Below are 19,416 nucleotides of genomic sequence, written 5' to 3'. Positions count from 1 at the left end.
ATGTTGTTACTCATCGTTTGACTACGTTTATGGTGCTGGAGAGAAAATCTGAGGCTTGTGAGGTTCATTTTTTTAGGTAATGCAGTGGCAGTACAAGTATGGGGGCTGGAGATCATAAAGCTCTGTGAAGATGGGGGGAAAAAACATTGGACAATTGCCACTGGAGAAGTTATTTCCAAAGACCATTGAATACAGTGCAACACTTACAATCAAGCTGTTTCTATCATAAAACTTTAGATACCTATTGTATGAATGCCTAGTTAAGGACTCAAGTTCCCAGTACCCTCCTGGAGGGGATGGTTAGTTGCCTAATTTAGGGGCCCCAAATCATCCTGAGGCTGTTCTGTAGACGTAGGGGAAGCCTGGGCTGTTAAATTTGGCACCCAAAGACTTGCCACTCATGGTTAGGGAATGTTTACTTTTAAAGGAATTGGATCAGATCTTGGAAGTGTATTCTGTAGTTATCATGGTAAGCAGTTGAAGGTGAAATAAAGGTAGGAGGGCAAAACTTAGCATGATGAAAATTTTGCTGGCATCATCACCTGCTGTGCTTTTAGACATACAGTGGTCACTAGACACTAATTTATTCATTATCATGAGGTCAAGGAAGCCAGAAGTTATTAAAAAGAAGAAATGTGTAAGAAGCTAAAAGTGCACTGTTAAGTTGCTGTTTAAACTTCAGCTGCTGCAATATATTGGCTGTTTCCTTTGCTTTTTTGCTCAATTCATATGATAAAATAACTATTGCATGCTTTGAAATAAGGGTAAAAGTCCACTTTGGGTACTTTCCTTCTTTACATAGAGAGCAGTAGCCATTAAGCAATGTAGTTATAGTGCCCTTATCCTAATTATCTATTTTCACAGAAAAACTTTACTGGGTAACTCTTCTGGGCAGTTATTTTAGCTTACATAATTTTGGCAACACTATGAATTCTGTGAATATTTAGCCATTTTGAGTAGATAGATGTGTAGAAGTTGTTTTCTTCAAAACTTTTTCAGTATTTCAGAAATGCTGCTTTAATTTTTCTACCATTGTGATTTGATGTGTTTATTTTTGAGAAAGAACTTACTTATAATCAGTGTTGCTTAGTAAAAATATGCATCTAATCATTTGAATGGGAGGGAGAGGAAAGTTTCTAAATAAAGTATGGAAGCCCTTTGTGGAAGCAAGTGTTCAGTAGATAACTCTTTCCTTGCCCTCAGGTTGTCTGTTACTTCTTCAGTTGTAAGATTATTCTGTACTCAAGAGACCATTATTGGTCAAATGTAAACCCACTATTTTTCCACTGCAATTTCCATTATCTGTGAGCAATTCCATCTTAGGGTGGATTATAATATTTTACATTTACTACAATGTTCTGCATGTGTTTCATTACTGTGTACCATACCTGGGAATATGTCATTTTTTATTTCATGCACCAAAATACTCTGTCTGCATTGACGAGCATTCTTGTCTGACAAGTGCAGCTGCTGGCCTGCACTCACATGCCTTTAGCTTTGTTTGAATCTCATATCTGCCATCATTAACAATTCATGCAAGGAGCAAAACCAAAGGAAAGTAGTTCAGGGAATTCAGAGCGCTTGCTTTAATCAACTCTTACATTGTAAGAGAGTAGGAAGGATATTATGAACCACGTGGTACATAAACAGTGCACAAGCCAACCCTGTCCCCTGTGTACATTAATGAGATAACAAGAGATGCCTGTAGCTCAGCAGAGATAACTTTTTAAAATTGCTTTTGCTGTTTAATTGCAGCTTTTGTGTTTTATAGATTTTATTTAAGCTGTCACTAGCAATGCATTAATAGCATATTTAACACACTCAGAATTGAAAAAGAGACAAACAGAATCCTTTCCATGTGTATACTAGGCTCTGATAAGACGATGCGAACTGATAATAAGTTTAATAATAAAGGTTAATTGAGAGTAAAGCGATAAGAATAGTTGAGATCTTTTAAAAAAAAGATAAATTGTTTAGTTCCCAGAAGCCTGTAAGTGCTGTCCAACAGCTACAGAAACTCAGGATTAACTAAAAAACAGGGACAGCATCAGCCTGCTCAGACTTTTTTGGACAGTGGCTGCACTTTTTAATAGTTCACTGGCCGTGAGCAAGTGCTAGAGAGGACTGTGAGTGCTGACACCTCTCACCCACCTGGAAAGGCAGTATCATTCCCAGTGAGGTTAATGTGGGATGAGTTACAAGATAATTGAAGGGCATTAGCATTTATTAGAAATTTAAAAGGAAGCAGAATTCCTTAAGGCCTGACATTATGAGCATTTGCAGAGGATGAAATGTGTCTCATTAACAACCTATGTGCTTTTTGGCTGCGCTGTAGATTTTTCTGTATGAACACCTGGCCTCTGGCTCATATTTATTCAATCCAAACACCTGAAGCATGTGAATAAGTGTTACTGGTTTTCCTAGTGGTTAAAGAAAACATGGCCAGAAACATGAGAAATACCAGGATATAATGTGTCTCAGACCTGTGTTGAGAACTGTATTCTTATAAAGACAGGGTAAAATTTGAGGCGCTGGCATTGCCATGAGCACAACCTCAGTCAGTGTTGTGTAATATTTTGAAATTATTTCAAAATGCAGGGCTTTTCTGGAAAATTGGAGCAGGGCTTTTCTGGAAAATTGGAGCAGTGTTTATCTTAAGTGGGAGCACCACAAGATGATGAAACACGGAAATGTTTCTTAAACTGTTTTCCTTCCAGTGTACAAAATAAGCAGTGCACAAAATAGAGTAGAAAAATTCTCTGTAGACAGATATAGCTCTCCACCATCCCAGTGAGAGATTTATACCCTCTTGCTACTTTCTGTGTCCCATCCTGGGGAAGGAAGGAAATAGTCCAGCATTGCTAGTGGCTTGCTGCTTCTTCAGAAGAAAATAAGAATGGATGAATGTTTCCCATAAAATCCTGGATGTTCCCAATTTTTTTGTATGTTTTGGATTTTTCCTAATAAAACACCCTCTTTTCCTAATTATAAGCATTTAAAAATAGCATCCATTCCACTTACTTGTGATTGCGATTACCACCAAAAGTGGAAAACCCCATTGCTCTTCTGCTTGGCACTTGCATATGTGGCTTGCTGAACATATGCTTGGGAGCATTCATACTTAAAATATCTCTACCCCAGAGACTCCAATTCAGGAATTGGCAGACTTGTGTAGAAGGTCCCAAGGCATTGTAGTGAAAACTCTGGTGAGAATGTTTCCTCACTACTGATTGTATGTTTGAGAAGACAGTCTGCAACACAGGAAACACTGACTTTATAAAAAAATTAGTATGTATCTGATAGTTCAGTCCAGGTCAGGAAGTAAATTGCCTTTTTTTTTTTTCATCTGTCAGTGACTTAGCTCATGGTTAAGTGATGCTGACAGCATAGTGAACTCCTCTTCTGCTCAGGGAGTCCTGAGCGTAGTTCACAGAGCTTATCCTGAGAGCTGCATCTTTCATCTTCGGCAAACTGAGAATTACTGTGAGTGCACCGAGCAAAACCACATCCTTCAGCTCTTTGTAACAGTAAGAAATAAAAAAAATTTGTAGCGTAATTACAGAGAGGAAGATATTTGCACCTGTGTTATAAATTATTTACTCCTTGCTGCCAGCAAATATTTAGGGATGCAGAAGGTAAATACATGGCTTATTGAATTTTTAGTTTTTAGTGATCTCAAATCTTCCAAAAGTCTTTTTTTTCTTGATACCAGGGGCAAAACAGTATGGGTTTTCATCTCTTAATTCTCCCTGTCAGTGCAGTGCTATTTTTGCTTAAAAAGTAAGTCTGTGCTAATATTGTCTTTGTGAGATACAATGAACTTCTTAACAAATCTGCAGTAGCATTCAAATAAAAATGCAAGTTAACAACCAAAGAAAAAAAGCTTGTATTCAATATATTGTTTAAAATATTTCAGTTTCAGTTCTGCTCCTTGGTACTTGGGAAAGAAAATTGCTTCCTTCTGAAGAACAGGCTCCAAAAACTTTAGGCATCTTCTAAAAAGATACTAAAACAAAACAAGTAAGATGAAAGAATTATATTCACTCTTAATTTCTCATAGAAAAGTTTTATTCCTCTGAGTCTCCATATTGTATCTATTAACAGAAAAGGCAACAAATGCATTCAACGAATTTAAGTGAGAATTTTATCCAGCTTTGTCATTTGCCCTGAAGGAAGTAGATGGAAGTAGTATGTTTGGGATTCAAACAGAATTTTCCTTGCATTTTATGAAGTTCTCTTGAAATCTACCTACTAAAGAGAAGAGAAGGTGGTTTATTGGTAGGACTGTTGGGATACAATCTCCAGGTTGCTACAATCTGCATCCCAGCCTATGCATTTTTGGATAGGTTGCTTTGAGTAGCTCCCTACCTAACCAAAGCAAGGCTACATTTTTTGTTCTTGATAGCAGCTAAAATCAGATTTAGGTACATTTATTTTTGTGATTGGGGAATCTAAATGTGCACAAATTCCCCTTGTATAAATATACCCACATACTGTGTGTGCTGCTCAAAGAACAGCTGGGATCAGAACAGATCAGATCTCAAACTGTTAATGTGTTTTTTAAAAAATGTATCAGTGAGTTAGGTGAAAGTTTTTAATGAACTGGCATTATTTAGCTGGAACAGAATAGCAGTTTTCAGATCTTGCCTGTGGTTTATGACTCACACTTTGGTTAATCCCATGAAGAGACTATGCGGGTTGGTGTCATTAATCAGAAGCTGTCACATTCCTCCTTTTGTATATCTCAAACTGAAGTTGCAGGCAAAAAACCAGCAAGTCACAACATTCAGATTTAGAATTCCTGCTGTTCAGCACCCTCCTCCCTTAAAATACCCAAATTACAGATGCAACATAGATTAAATGATCTTCTGTGTACACCAGTTCTCTGTGTACAACAGTTCTCTGACCTTGTCATCCTACCCATAGATTTGAACACCTAGAAATGAATGACAGATTTTAAGCATCATCCTTCATGCATGTCTGTTAACTAGTATAGGAAGCCCTTTCTGCCTCTTAAATCAGCTTTGCTACTTGTCCTCATCATGGAGAAAAAGACTAAAAAAATCTCTGCCAAAAGAAAAGGGATGATTCACTAAGATTTATTTTCATGGTCAACAGAAGGTATTTAAACCTGATTAGACATATGAAAGAATTTATCATGGATTTATGTTTCACTGTGCTATGTGACCTAAATATATAAACACATCTTCAGTAAAACTTTCTTACTGTGACAGAAACAGTCTGGAAATCAGTGTGACTTGCTAACCAATTATGCCAGTGCCATAACCTTATGGAAGGGAAATGTTGTAGGTTTTCAGAACTTACCTGAAGGTAAAACCTGTGAAGTTTTGTTTGGTTATTTTCCTGCACAAAGATATAGACCACATTTGCTTTAGTTTTGGGTGTACATTGGACTGAATTTCAAACTGAATTTCAAGCGGAATTGCAAGAGAAGTTTGTCAGGAAAGATATTGTAATTTTGTCCTAAGAAATTCCCATATCTATGTAATTCTAATACTTTATAGAAGAGAGTCTAGGAAGATTATTAGAACCATACTTTTTGATAGAAAGAGAAACCTTTGTAGAACTGGTGCGTAATACTGCAGAGCAGTATTGGTAAACAGCAGAATGAAACAGCAAATCCTTTCCTTGGAGTATAATAGAGGTGAAAATCATGTTTCAAAAACTGCTCAGCTGTCTTGACAGGTAAAGAAGAATCTCTTGTGCAAACCCATCACTTTTCAGTTCTGAAGCTAATCTCTCACACAGTCACCACAATGACTTTGCAGGACTTGAAGCCTCTGCCCACACTTGTAATTAAAAACCACTGGGGATAGAGTCTAGAACATCATCTCAGTCATTTTATACAGTGAAATTATTAAATGTTTCCTGACCAGTTTGGGCAGATTTAGTGCACTCTCAAGTGATTCCAGGGCAGTTTGTGAGTTGACGTGACCAAGTACTGTTCCTGTGTGGCAGTATCTGGTTGTCCATTTTGGCAGATTAAGAGACACAGGCATAGAAAGTCAACTTGGTTTTGCTGTTCAGCTGCTGAGGGTGGATTTAACCTGCTAATGTAGGTGTCTCAAATGCACCACTGACATAAAACGTATTCTACTGTGACAAAAATTGTGATTCTAACTGGAATTTTTTCTTTATGTTTCTTATATTTTCACAATAACAATTCTGTCAATTTTTACCACATAGATACTCTTAATGTTGAGGGAAAAACATTCTTGCAGGCATTCTTTATTAGTCACAAAGTATAACATTAATTCTTCTGCCATCAGCAGAGCTTTCTGAAATGCTAGGATTAACACTGGTAGAGATGTATATTATCCAGTAGCATATAGCATATGTTTTATGCATGTTAGATATAAAGCTTGAAACTGCCCTTTTTTCACCTATTCTTCTGAGTTAATGGTATTTTAAAAATAAACATAGACACATAGTAGGAGTGTTGTTCTGTGGTGAACCAGCATTTTGGGAGATGTTTCTATAGCCCAAAGCTGGAGTGAATTGTGCTGTTTTGTTGGCTGCAGTGCAGGGTGTGTGCCTCTTTCACTTGCCCTGGGAAATCCAAACACAGCTAAGCTGATAAAATAGGTCAGAAATTTGCACATTTATAATTATTTTGACTTCAAGGAGAACACATACACAGCGGAGGAAAAGAGGAACTGTGTAAATTGAATTTTGATTCAGCATTCCTTCCAAAGGATCCCTGTCTGTCAATGTGATCACATAAGACAGCAGGGTTCTTCTGGATATGGTTTGTAGCTGTAAGACCAAGTGTCTTCTTGCTTGTTATTAAATACTGCTGCAAGAGGGTTTCTTTTTTAATCTGTTGCTCTGTGCTGAACTGTTATGGCCTGTCCATAATAGTGCTTAAAATCTGTACCCTGTCCACAGCTGAGCCTCCAGTAGCTTGCTGTTTCTGACCACTTCCTCAAAATTGAATTTTTAGCTCTGGACAGAATGAAACCTCATAGTAGTTTTGAGCTCAAAACCTGCAGTTATTTCATAATAGCTGTTTTTCAAGATCTAAGTGTCTTGTCATCATGACTACACCATGAATCTGCTGCTCAGTCCAACTCAGTGGTCAAGCCTCACGTTATATGGTATGCTTTCCTTTTTATTTCCTAGATAATGCATTAGAAAAGTTACGTGTTGTAACACATGAGAAAAGAAAGGAGTAGGGAAATAGAGGATGCCAGCACAAGCACAAAGAGTGGGGAAAAACTTGCAGCACAAAAGGTAAAACAGGAGGAGGGGGTTTAGTGGGACAATTTGATAAACAGTCTGGGTTTTTGGTGTATATTGAAGTAGCAGCTGTCTCTAAATCACTGACTGAATTCCTTAGTATTCTTAGATCTAAGACTACTCATCATTTTTAATAATGTTGGTTGTTTTGAACTAAGATTATAGGATGATGTAAGCAGCAAAGATTGATTTCTAGCATCTTCTACTTTATTTAGTGCCGTGTAGATTTGAGGGAAAAAAATGTAAGTTACTGACAACAATGTGCATCAGAAAAAGAATAATTGTAAAGATCATTGATACAGAAAATGTCTCTTATTACCGCAGGCCTGGTTCCCAGGGTATATCACCGTGTTCTGCAGCCATAGGGAGGAGGAGGAGACAAGATCCAGCAGGCAGGAATTGTGCAGCAAGATTGATCTATTTAATTATTTTACAAACTCTTTTATAGACTTTTTTCTTTATAGTCTAATTGGACAAAGGATCAGCCACCCCTTGGGGGTGATTGGCTAAAATCCTAAAACATCCATTGTCAAAATATTTTTCTACTATAAGACTTTTCAAGGTTGCAGGTGGCTTGGTTGTTTACATTCCCTGCCACCTCTTCTGTGAGAGAGAAAAGTCTCTCACGGACTTAGAAAATAGCAAGAAAATCCTTGCTAGCAGCATTTTTTGTATCTATAGTCTCTGATGGTTCCCTTCCTGTATCTTCCATTTTGAAACAATGCAGAACCATTTTTTATTTTTAAAAATTGTCAGAGGTTTATCATATCAACTTTATCTTTCAACATAAAATTTTATTGCCCCATATTCCTTTATATGTTTTATCTTAGTTCTGCTCTGATACAGAAATCCTTCAGGACTAGGCTGAGACCTGTTTATTTCCTTCTGAATCATGTTTTATTCTTCTAGACGTTATAGTGAAGCAGCTCTGTAATGGCTAGATGTTCACAAGGATCCCACCTTTTCTCTTTGAAAAAGTTAAGGCTGCCTTCTCGATTTGTAGTGCTGTACATTGATACAGTTGATTATTCTCTGAAGTGTTTCAGTCAATCCCAGTAACATGTTTAGTGTAGAAATTAAGGTGCTTTCATTCCAAAAACTTCTTTAGAGAAGCTGCTTCTTGAAAGTTCTGAATTTGACTGTCTTAAAATATAAACAACAGATAAGTTATCAAAATTATGTAAGACTGAGAACTGTTAGCAACCCTTTGTATTTGAAGAAATGTCTCTGCTATTGTCAGATGGGATTCTAGAGAAGCATCTCACTTTTGCTATTTTTCTGTGTCAGCACTGGAGCTTGACAAGAAAAACACAGCAAACACAGCAGGACCAGAAACTGCTTGCTTGAGTCTGTCTGCAAAAAAAAGGAAAATTCCCATAAAGTACAAGTGCAGTAGGACATGAATTCAAACTGTAGTCACCATTAGCACATGGGACCCATGTTGATAGAAAGCTGCCTATTTATTCTACCTTAAGAACTGCTGTAGGACAGTTCAGCATTTCCAGTGTCACTAATAACTGGAGCTGGAAAAGCTGTAAAAAAAAGCATACATCCCAAGGTATGAAAATCATCTCCTCCAAAAACCTTGCACAGGAGTGTCAGTATGACTGATAATCAAAAGCCAGAATGTGTCCTCATGTGTGCGCTTTACTCTATAAGGACTTGTGAGGCTTTTTCCTCACACCATTTTCATCATCTCTGCTTCACTGCTTTGAGGTTCAAACAATTTATCATCTGAATTTCAAAACAACAGAAAATACCTGCTGTTTTGCCTTTGTCTCATTTGATAAGCATGCAGCATTATCCCAATAGGTGTTTAAGATGATAAAACATCAAATGAGATAGAAGGCAGGCTGAAATGGTTATATTGTCATTAACTTACAGCACCCTTGGCTGTTACAATGTATTTGTGTTGTGCTGTAAGTCTCAAATGAACAATTTGAGAGTAAATGAATAAAAATTGTATGATAGGTTGGTGGGGTGTTCATGACTCCAGATGTTACAGCCTTGGAAGCTTTCACTACTCCTCTTAAAATTACGTATATGTTTGTGAAATACAAGCTTGCTGGTTATTTTGGGAGTCTTCTTCCTTCTCTTTGGTGTTAAAGTACAGTTTGTCATTGAGATAACATCTGAAACTGAATCTTCACACCTTAACATGTAGCACTCTGTTCTGATTGTGCTGTCAGTCAGAAGCCAAATAAATCCAGCTGACAGGGCAGAAGTGGGATTCCTGCTGTCTGCAGTAAAACTTCTCCAGGGCTGGATGAGCCAGGGAAATAAGTGTTATGATGCTGACAGCTGGGTGTAGGGCCTTGCTTTGTTTAATAGTCACTGCAGAGGACACTTTAAGGTGTGTTGGAAGGCACTGTCACTGCAGTGCATTAAAAAAAACTGGCAGAGCCTAGCAAGACATCTGACCCTGATCAAATATTCCTCTTAAATTAAAAGCATATTTAGCTATTCTGCTCAGCCTGTTCTTAGGTAGCTAATAATGCAGTTGGATCCTCTTGCTCTATTTTGAGGATGTCTTATTGAATCATGCATAGAATTATGTGACTAATTTGTGGAACAGAAGTCCCTGTGCATCAGCTGTTCACAGTCACTTTCCTGGGGGGAAGATAGAACTTTTTATGTTAAAAGACACTGATCATTCTTTTCAGCATATCAAAGAACAAATGTACTGTAGGCTTTTCTATTGGAAAAAATAATAGAACAAATGGCTTTTATCTGTATTTCCATCATTACACCTGCATAAATCTCAGTGATGCTAATGGGACTTGTAGCAATGTAGATAAAAGACAGTCACACTGTTGAGATGTGGAGTCCAGCGCCACAGAAGTAGGAGGGTTCATCCCTGTAGGCACAACCTGCAAGTGTGTGACTTAATACACAAGTCAGAAAGGCAGGCTTTTCTGTAAGGTGATGTGACTGCTGCTGTCTTCAGAGTACCCTTTGCATCTTACCTGGGGCTGTGTGATATTACCTTTTACTGTCCCACAGCCTCTATGTCTGCCAACATTTTCTTTCTTGAAAAAAAGAGAATACATGGGACATGTGCTTCTGAAAAGGCACTGTGTTGTCATCTGATATATTTGGATATTCTCAAGTCCACAGAAAAAAATGGGGAGTTATTTTTTCATCACAGGATATTCATAGTAAATAGAAAAATAAAAATCTTACCAGTCCTTACTGCCCAAAGGAAGTCTATAAGCAGAACTCCTGAGTGTATGCAAGTAATCTTCAGAGGGATTGAGGAAGTGTGGTTGAAGTGTAAGTAATTCTTCTTGTAGAGAAGCTGCCAAGACTACAACAGGAAAGCCTAGCAGTGAAAATATCCCTGTTGCTCTGGTAGGACAGTGACAACACAATTAAGAGTGATTCAGTAGAACTTCATTGTAAGCAGATTAGTTCCTCCCTGAGTTGACTGAAGAAGATACAAGGTGATTTACTTACAGGAAGTAAGTGCAAACCTTTAAATAAAAAGAACTGCTATTGACTTTGAAACTGAGTCACCAGCACTGATGAATTTTTGAAGTCAATTTGTCATCATTTAATACTATTTTAGAATAGCTGTTAGTGTGTTAGCCCTTTTTATTTCTGCCAGTGAACTTCCTAATAGATACTGAAGCAGGCCTGAAAAACCTGTGAACGCCATGGAGACACTATTTTTTCAGTGTTGCACTGTGACATATTCATGATCTTTTTTTCTTTGCTTCCTTAACTTTTTTTAAACTTCCATATTTCATTTCTGTTCAGTGTGTGTGTTCATTTTAGTGATAGTGTAGTCCGTTGTGGAAGTTATTTAATGTTCACTTGTGAATACTACTCCAAGGCACCTAGCCGGATTAATATCATAGTAGCCACCCAGTCCTCGTGCTTCCCATGTCAGCTGTAGAACACAAGAGTTATACTGGAAGTACTTAGATAAATCTATTTCATCAAAATGGCTATGTACTTTCACTTTGTCAAAATACCTGTGTGTTGGCTTTCTTTGCTGCTTAAATGCTGTTCTATCTGTTCCTAACTTCCCCTGTTTAACAGCAGACAAACCCAGGGAGCACTGAATGAATCGGATGATCCCGAAACAGGCTGTCTAACTGATAACAAGCCAACTTCTCGACACTTCTATCCTGTCGCCTTGCTGCTTGTCAGCTCACACTTGCTGGTTGTGTGGCTTATTTTAAGTCTTGCTTTGCTATTAGCCAAATATCAATAAACTTCACTTGTGTTCTTTTCTTTTCTACAAACAGCAACAAACTAACTCTAGAAAAAAGGAATTATGATGTAATATTTCTACAGTCTCAGACCCCAAGGATTCATCTTTAAGATACCAATGTCTGAAATGTACTGTGTTTTCATTCTTTTTTTCTGAACTCCGAGAAGTATACTATGCATTGAGTGAATTGATTTTCCTTTCTGTTCATGGTAAAGCTTTCCCACTGTAATTAGCGCAAAGAAAGCCCACTTACAATGCTGTCACTGTATAGAAGTTGTGGAATCCTGAATGCTTGAACCCCTCATTCCAGAGTAATTAGTCTGACAAAAAAAAAATTTAAATGAATTTGCACAACACAATCTAACCCCTGGACAAATCTGGCAGGGCGATGGCTTGTGAGACTTATCCTTCATTGTGTTTTTTTCATTGTTACTAGCTGATGGGATTGTTTTCATTTAATAAATGACTATTACTTTGCTACGACTAACCCTTTTCTGTAGAGTAACTAAATGGAATAGAGTAAGTTCTGGTTTGTAATGAAATTAACCTGTTTGTAATTGTTGCTTTAGTTGCTTTTGCTTTCAAGACACTTTTGTATTCTTTTTAACAAAGTCCTGTTTATGTCTTGATGCACCACTTTGGCACTCGTGACTTTTGTACTGTATGTGAATGAACATCCTTCCTTTATAAAGCAGAGAGGTGGCTTGGGCTGTTTGAAAAGCCATTCTCTCTTTTTTTTCATTGCAAAGCTGAACATACAGGAAATGAACCAGAGATGAAACTTTCCTTCACAAATGTCTAGGGCCAGACTTAATAAAATGCCTTATTCCTAGAATGCGCATTTTAAGGCAACGTATACTCGCACATATATAGCTAACAAATTGGAAAAAAAAGGTGTGAAAAGGTTTAAAAGGCAAATATATTTCTGGAATTAGAACAAAATGTATCCTTAAAGTATTTAATTTTTTTTTACTGAACTTTAAACCTCAAGGGCAGATATATTAGGGGGGATGGAAAATCTTATCACCTATTTCTGAGGGCAATAACTGTACTGGGCCTGGCCTTGGATTTAATTTTGTAAGATGTATCATCACTCGTGGAAAACAAAAATGTAGAGTTGAATCTTTGTTATTTTTACTTCAACTGTTGCTGAAACTCTGCAATGACCAAATAAAGCATATTTATTTATTCTGTGTTTCATGAAGTTGTACTTTTTCCCCTTTTCACTAGAGAAGGATGCCGCATAGAGAATGTTCTGAAGAATGTCAAATGCAGAAAGTATGCATTCAACATGATACAGCTGATGGCTTTCCCAAAGTACTACAGACCTCCAGAAGGGACATATGGAAAAGCTGACACCTAAGTTTAACAAAAGTGTAATCAGGAGCATACATCATGCTAATTAGTGAATATAAAAACTGCTGTTTATGACGTGTGAATTGGGAATGTATAACCAGTGGAGGTGCTATTTTTATCAGGTTTTATCATTTTACAGTAAAATAAATCTGGTTAGTCATTATGAAATAAATACCATGAAAAAGCAATGGATTGGATATCCTGAAAATCAAATATATTCAACTTATCTCTGTGAAGTTGAAGGTTACTATGAGTCATAAGCCAGCTGGAATTAGTTTTTGGGGTCATTTGATTAAAGATTAAAAAGGGAAATGGCATTTGCTGTAGGAACAGAGTTTAGCAATCTGGAAGGTGGCATTCAGACTCCAAACCAAACCCTGAGACTTGATTTAAGGGGTCTCTTACTGCTGGAAAAGGTGTTTTCTGGAACCAGCAGAGCACTGAGGCCTTGATCACTAATGATTAAATCCTTCAGATAAGTATTTATGAAAGATGCTAATGTTAATACCTGGGTTAAATATAATTTTGGTAATTACATTTAGCTTCTTTATGTAAGCATGGTAACTTCATAATATGTTTTTAATAATTTCAGTAATTCCATTCTGATTCCCTGCAGTTCATTTGGATGTATAACTCTTGGTTTTCTATACCCCAGCCAAATACCACTTATTTCACTTTCACATAAATCACACTGAAATCAGGGAGATTAATTCCACAAGTAAGGTGACCTGAATTTGAGTTCCTATTTAGTGTTAACCCTTAAAAGTAAATTTTCTTTAGTGGTAAGCAAAATAAATTGTATGCACAGGAGTTAATGTATTTTTAGGCTATGAAAACATGTATGTTATTACAGAGCCTAAAATGAATGTTATGAGTAAACTGCTATATTAGGACTAGTTAGCCACTGCAGCTGATTTATATCAAATTTGTAATGCTGCAGGTAGATACTCTAGGATGAAGAACTATCAGCTTTAAAAATGAATGCTAATGCTCTGCCAGCTTGTGTTAGCCCTGAAATTTGTCTTGCAAAGAACGTTTGTGTTTTCTAATTGTGTCTATTTATTACCTTCTTCTGCCTCCCAGAGAGAAATACAAACTAAAAGTATTCACTGGCTACTGACCTTTGTGTAATGCATTCATTTTCATATCTAGAGCAGAAGTATGAGAAATTTATCCTAATGAAAATATCCTGGGAATTTGAGCATCTGTAGGAAATTGTAATTGCCATGGATAAAGAAGGTAATGTTTGCTCACTCCTGTGGAAGTCAAAGAAATCTCTATGCACCATGAGTTATAATTTGTTCTTTTTAATACATTAATACCCATTACTGGGTATAAATCTGTAACTATAACAGTAAGAATTTAAGAGCCTGATTCTGGAAATTCTTTTTGGGTGATCCCATGGAACTGATCTATTTGGCTAAAATGAAATCCATTGTGTATATTTGCAAGATCAGGCTTTGGAGCTTGTAGGAAAACAAGCCTTTTCCTTGTTCTAATATTCATTGACTTCAGTGGAGCCAGAAATTCACCTATACAATATATTAACTAATTGGAACTTTTTTCCCAAAGAAAAGTAGGTAATGTAAGTAGTGTTTTGGTGCATTAGTTTTTTATTTCTATTATATAATGTGCTATCATTAATTGCTTCCTTGTTCTTGGAATGCATTGCTTCAGTCGATGTCTGAAGACTTGGAATTGCATCACAGATAAGCTCAGATGAGAACATAATGCCTTGATTTCTTCTTGTCATGTACCAGTAGAAATGGGCAATACTCATTGAGTGGCTGGATATGTGCATAAATTAGTGTTTGTGTCTATGAATATAACGTAGCTGATCTGTATGAAACTTTTTTGTGGATTTATGGAACGTAAACCTTCCTAGAAAAGTAGTGTTTTCTTCTGTCAGACTGCTGCACTAGCCCTCACTACATACATGTTTATTATTAGCTCCAAAAGCCCTGCATGTGCAGTTTAGAGATAGTGATAAATTCCTCATGGACCTCTGAAATAACCCCCAAGTATACAGTAGAGAATGCCAACTGTTGTACAGTAATCCTGAAACTATCTGTAAAAATCTCAGTGGGGATGGTGTTCCCTGCTGGGTGCTATAGGTACCTACAGTTCTTTATCTGAGTCCCATGGGCATTCTGTCAAGTTCAAAATATGAAATTATCTACATTTTCTTGTCAGGAAAATGGTCTTTCAAGATTTTGCCTCAGCATTTTAATCCTACCTGGGTTCTGAATTGCCATTGTCACTACCATATTATTTTCATGTTGAAGTTGTTTTTCACGTCAAAGCCATGGATTTGGTGAGGAAAAAGAAAAACTGGCACTGGATTACTGCCCTTTTTGTTTTAACAGCCATTCACAGTATGTTCTTGTGAAATTAAATAATCTTATATTTGCTAAACATAATTAAGACAAAACCCCAAATGCCACATCAGTGGGCTGCAGTAAAACTTCATTGTGCTTGGGCCATTGTAATAGAGTTGTCTGGGTTTTGTGCTAAATAATACTGAATTTTTTCTCACTAATTTTTGGATTGGAACATCTTTTTGTAGGTCAGGAGAGCTTTGTAAAACCTGATTAAATGTTCCAAGTCTCCTGAAAAAGCCCCATTGCTTCAGTACCAAAACAGGCCTAAATGTTTTGCTATTTGGTCACTGCCTGCTGGGAGCTACTGTGGTCCCTGTGGGCAAAGGCTGTGCCATCAGCTGAGTTTTCAGGTGACCATGGATTCAAAATCTGAGGGTTTTCTGGCTTGCCTTTTGTGAAGAAACAAAGAAGGGTTTCCTGCAGGTTGATGGTTGCATTACTTGGAGTACATTTACTCATTGTAGCAGCTTCCAGCCCTGTGCATTGTTTGAAGGCCTAACAGAGGAGTTAAATCATCCCTGGGGTCTTGTACATTATCTTGCAGCTCACTGTGGATATCAGAGGAGTAAAACTAAACAAATTAATTTTTATAAGCAAACTACATTGTTTGCTTATTTATCCTATTGTTTTGCAAAGGGATAAGGTAAGCATAGTGATTTTGGTGGTGGCTTCACAGAAACTGTTCCATACCTGCTCTCTTAAAACTATGGTAAGGTATCAAATAATCTGCTTTTAGGTGAGGGCAGTTCTCAAGGGCTAAAAGGTGAAAATTAAAAAATACATCTGGCATCTAAAGCCAAATCTTGTCTTACAGAAGATATTATTTGTAGAAATCAAATCAGGATCTGTCTTTAGGAATCCTGAAATAAGGGCTTCTAGCTTTCAATATTTGTACAATGCATCACACACTTACATGGGGGTTTTGCACCACAGAGTAATGTCTAAATAGAGAGCTAGTCTAAAATGCCTAAAAAAATAAGGAAAGGAATGTTAGTTATTTTTTCCCAGAAATGATTGTAATATTGTTATAATACATACCTACCTACTTAATGTCAGTCATAGGTATGTTCTTTTTTTCTGAAGTCTTTTAAGGAATTTAAAATACATCCTTGTTAATGATTATACTTTGGCTTTTATGGAGCAATTAGGAAACAAAAATTTTTAATTATGTTATATGATTTTTCCTATGTGAAGCTGTGTATTTTGATGAAATACTAGCAATGTCTGTGTTATAAAAAAACCAATTAATTTAGAAGGACAACTGAAACAAAATATTAACTGAGAAATAGCCTTAATGAAGTCCTTTGCAATGTTAATTTTTGTACTGTCTGAATTTTGCTATTACATAAGTGAAACAAGGAAATTAACAAACACTTTTTGTGTCTAAATCAATCTCTCCTGATGAAAATTCACTTAGTTGCAGTGGAACTAATTGTAATGGTATTCTAAATTTTCTCTAGTAATTTAGGTATAAAGAAGTGCAACACTTCATTTTGAAGCCTACTCTATAATAGGCCAATTAAAAGTTTCAGGAAAATCTTATTTTTATCTCTAGATTAAACTCAAGTTCCAAGAATTCCTATGGTCCATTTAAAAAAAAGCAGAAAATGCACTCAACATCAACCAGTGTAATAAAGAAAGCAATTGCATTAAAAACTATGCAGCAAAATTACTTGTGTGAATTAATGTATGTAATCAGTTAACAGTCTCAAAAGTCTATTGTGTTGCTTATGTTGTAAACTTGAAACCATTGATATCTGTATTTATGCTCTTTTTTTTTATTGTAAAGAAGTATACTGTATAGGCAATGCCATGAGACATGAATTTGCATCTTGCTTTTCACTTCCTTGCAGCTTAAAAGCAGATGTTTACAATGAAAATGCTTTAAAGAAATTTGCTGCTCTTCAAAACCCAAACTTACCTTGTATATTGCGTGTTTACAAAAGAAAAAATCAGACAAATGCTTTTTTAGAGAGAAAAAAACTTCCTAGACTTCAGTCCTTAAAACATTGGTTTTTTCCCTTAGTCATGCAACAGCTCGACTGTTGTTTTGCCGGAGCATTCAGCTTGCACTCTGCAGCACTCAGACATTTATTTCCTCTTTCTTTCATAGCATCTGCTGAATAAGTAATAAAACAACCATGAATCAGCATGATACTCATGATCCAAGGTTGAAAACTTGCATTTGCTCAGATATGAGCTAATACTTTAGGATAAATAAACTAGAAGACATTTGTGAACGAGTGTCTCCCTACTCCAAAGAGCTGAAACATAAGGCTTGGGATTTGTGTGCTGACTGGGAGAAAGAGTTACAGTAGGAGTCTGACTATGATGAAGGAGTGCCCTGGACATGCAGGGTTCAGAGTGGTGAGATTTGAGCCATGCTGCTCTTACTTAGATCTCTAACTGTTGGCAGTGGTGTTTGGTTACTCTTTCCATGCGTACAAAATGCTTTAAAAGTTTTCAGCACTTCTGTTTATGAATGGTCTGACTTTAAAACTTCTAAAATCCCAAACTACTTTGGTACTTGTTTTCCTTTTGTGCAGCTGTCCCTTGTGATGTTCCTGTCTTACATTCTGGAGCACACAGGGCTGTGTATAAGTAACGTTAACAGGACTTCAGTCCACAGCATGTGTTTTTCCAGAGAAATGAAGCACAACTATAGCAATCCAATGCTTTTTATATTTCAGGACTTATCATTTTTGTTTCATTTGCTGTCTGTAAGCCATGTCCATTGTACACTGTGTGTATATTTTTATTTAAATAAATGTAATGTTTATTTTTTATGTTTCTGACTTTTTTGTTTGTTATTCATTTTTCATTGTCATTGTGGTGGTGTTGCCCAGAAGGAGGATTGTCCATGCTGATGAGAGTGTGTTCCCTCCTAAAGGAGTTGGTGGAAGCCCACTCATAGGTCTCACCACTGCTAGGAGCAAGGATTTAAGAAAAGTTTGATACAACAGTTAAAAGCCTGAAATGGGCAAAAATTAATAGTTCCTATTCTTCTTAGTCTTACCACAGCTTTAATCTCAGAACCAAGTGGGTTATGCATTTTCTAGTTCAAAGCAATCAAAACATTCACATGCCCATAAAGAAATCCCTTTTACATAAGTGTTGATCTGTAAATTCAGGTGGGATCAACACCTTTCATAATGAAGACTTTTAAAAAGGTGATGTGCCATGCTTTGTCTGGTATTACATCTTCACCATCTCAGTGATGGACCTTGGGAAATAAGTATGGGTTACTTCTGTGCTGTTTTTTTGAGCTGCTGTTGTCTAGATTTATTATACGGTCTCTCACCACAATGAAAGGTAAGTTCCCCATTGGCTGAAATATAGCAAACAGATCTTCTTTTTGGGTACATGATAAAATGTGGTTTGTCTGTATTATCAGTACTATGAGTAGAAGGTTGTTGCATAATTTATTATCTCTGTTTATACGTTAGCATTTTTAGTTTTACTGAGATATATTCAGTGAGATTTTCATTATTTGCAAGGTTCTTGATAACCTTTAGTAAACACTGGAAATTAATGTTTCTTATGGAAATAAGTTAAAAAGTATTCAGCTAACAGGTGCCTAGGGTTTTTGTCTCTTACTAATAAAAGTGAAAGTCTTTTAAAATTACTTTGTGTCACTTTGCATGCTTATGGATTTTATTGTCTGTGTCAACTGGGAGCCACCTTCTTCTCACGACAATGGAAGAGAGAAAAAGAGAAAGAACCTACAGCTGTAGTGAGATGATAGAATAATATGATAGTAAAAATATATTTACACCAATTCCCTTTACAATGTTACTTCATGGCATGCTTGTGTGTATGACCTGATGTTTCTGAACCACAGTCTGCAGTGTTCTGCACTGGGCTGACCATTGCTGCCGCTAAGAGAATGTGTGCACAAATGCTGCTTCTGCTAGGCAAGAGCTTTCCTGTGAGTTTAATGACAGATCTTGTATGAATCACAGCCTTCAGTAGTTATGTGACAGATGCTGTTAATGGAATTAACAAGAAGGTTCTAGATGCAAACTAGATTGTGTGCTGCTTGCTCTGCCCAGCTAAGCAGACCCTATGCATTTCTGTGTAGGCTGGCTGTGCCTGGTCCTAACCCAGTTCATAAATGAGAAGTACACTTGCTCTGCTGCAGGGAAGATTCTTGACATTATTGGAGGAGTGGATGTAAACTGCTTCTAAGTAAGCAGGGAT

General features: G+C 36.7%; 1 protein-coding gene across 22 annotated transcripts in view; it reads left to right on the top strand.

Annotated features, from left to right (window-relative positions):
- INPP4B (inositol polyphosphate-4-phosphatase type II B) overlaps positions 1 to 19,416 on the top strand; it is a 390,079-nt gene that overhangs the window by 297,046 nt on the left and 73,617 nt on the right. For 19 of the 22 annotated variants that reach the window (XM_069012745.1, XM_069012738.1, XM_069012735.1 and 16 more), the window contains one exon: positions 11,305 to 12,675. The exons of 2 other annotated variants lie outside the window; for them this stretch is intronic. In XM_069012745.1, coding sequence (XP_068868846.1) covers positions 11,305 to 11,479 — 175 coding nt within the window. In that variant the 3' untranslated portion in view covers positions 11,480 to 12,675. Of the gene's footprint in view, positions 1 to 11,304; positions 12,676 to 12,709; positions 18,003 to 19,416 lie in introns of those variants that run through there. One more of the 22 variants, XM_069012737.1, reaches the window with a different exon arrangement.

Source organism: Aphelocoma coerulescens, chromosome 4 (genome assembly GCF_041296385.1).
Source record: "Aphelocoma coerulescens isolate FSJ_1873_10779 chromosome 4, UR_Acoe_1.0, whole genome shotgun sequence".
Lineage (NCBI taxonomy): Eukaryota > Metazoa > Chordata > Aves > Passeriformes > Corvidae > Aphelocoma > Aphelocoma coerulescens.
Note: the sequence above shows the minus strand (reverse complement) of the source record. Positions and strands in the feature narration are given on the sequence as shown.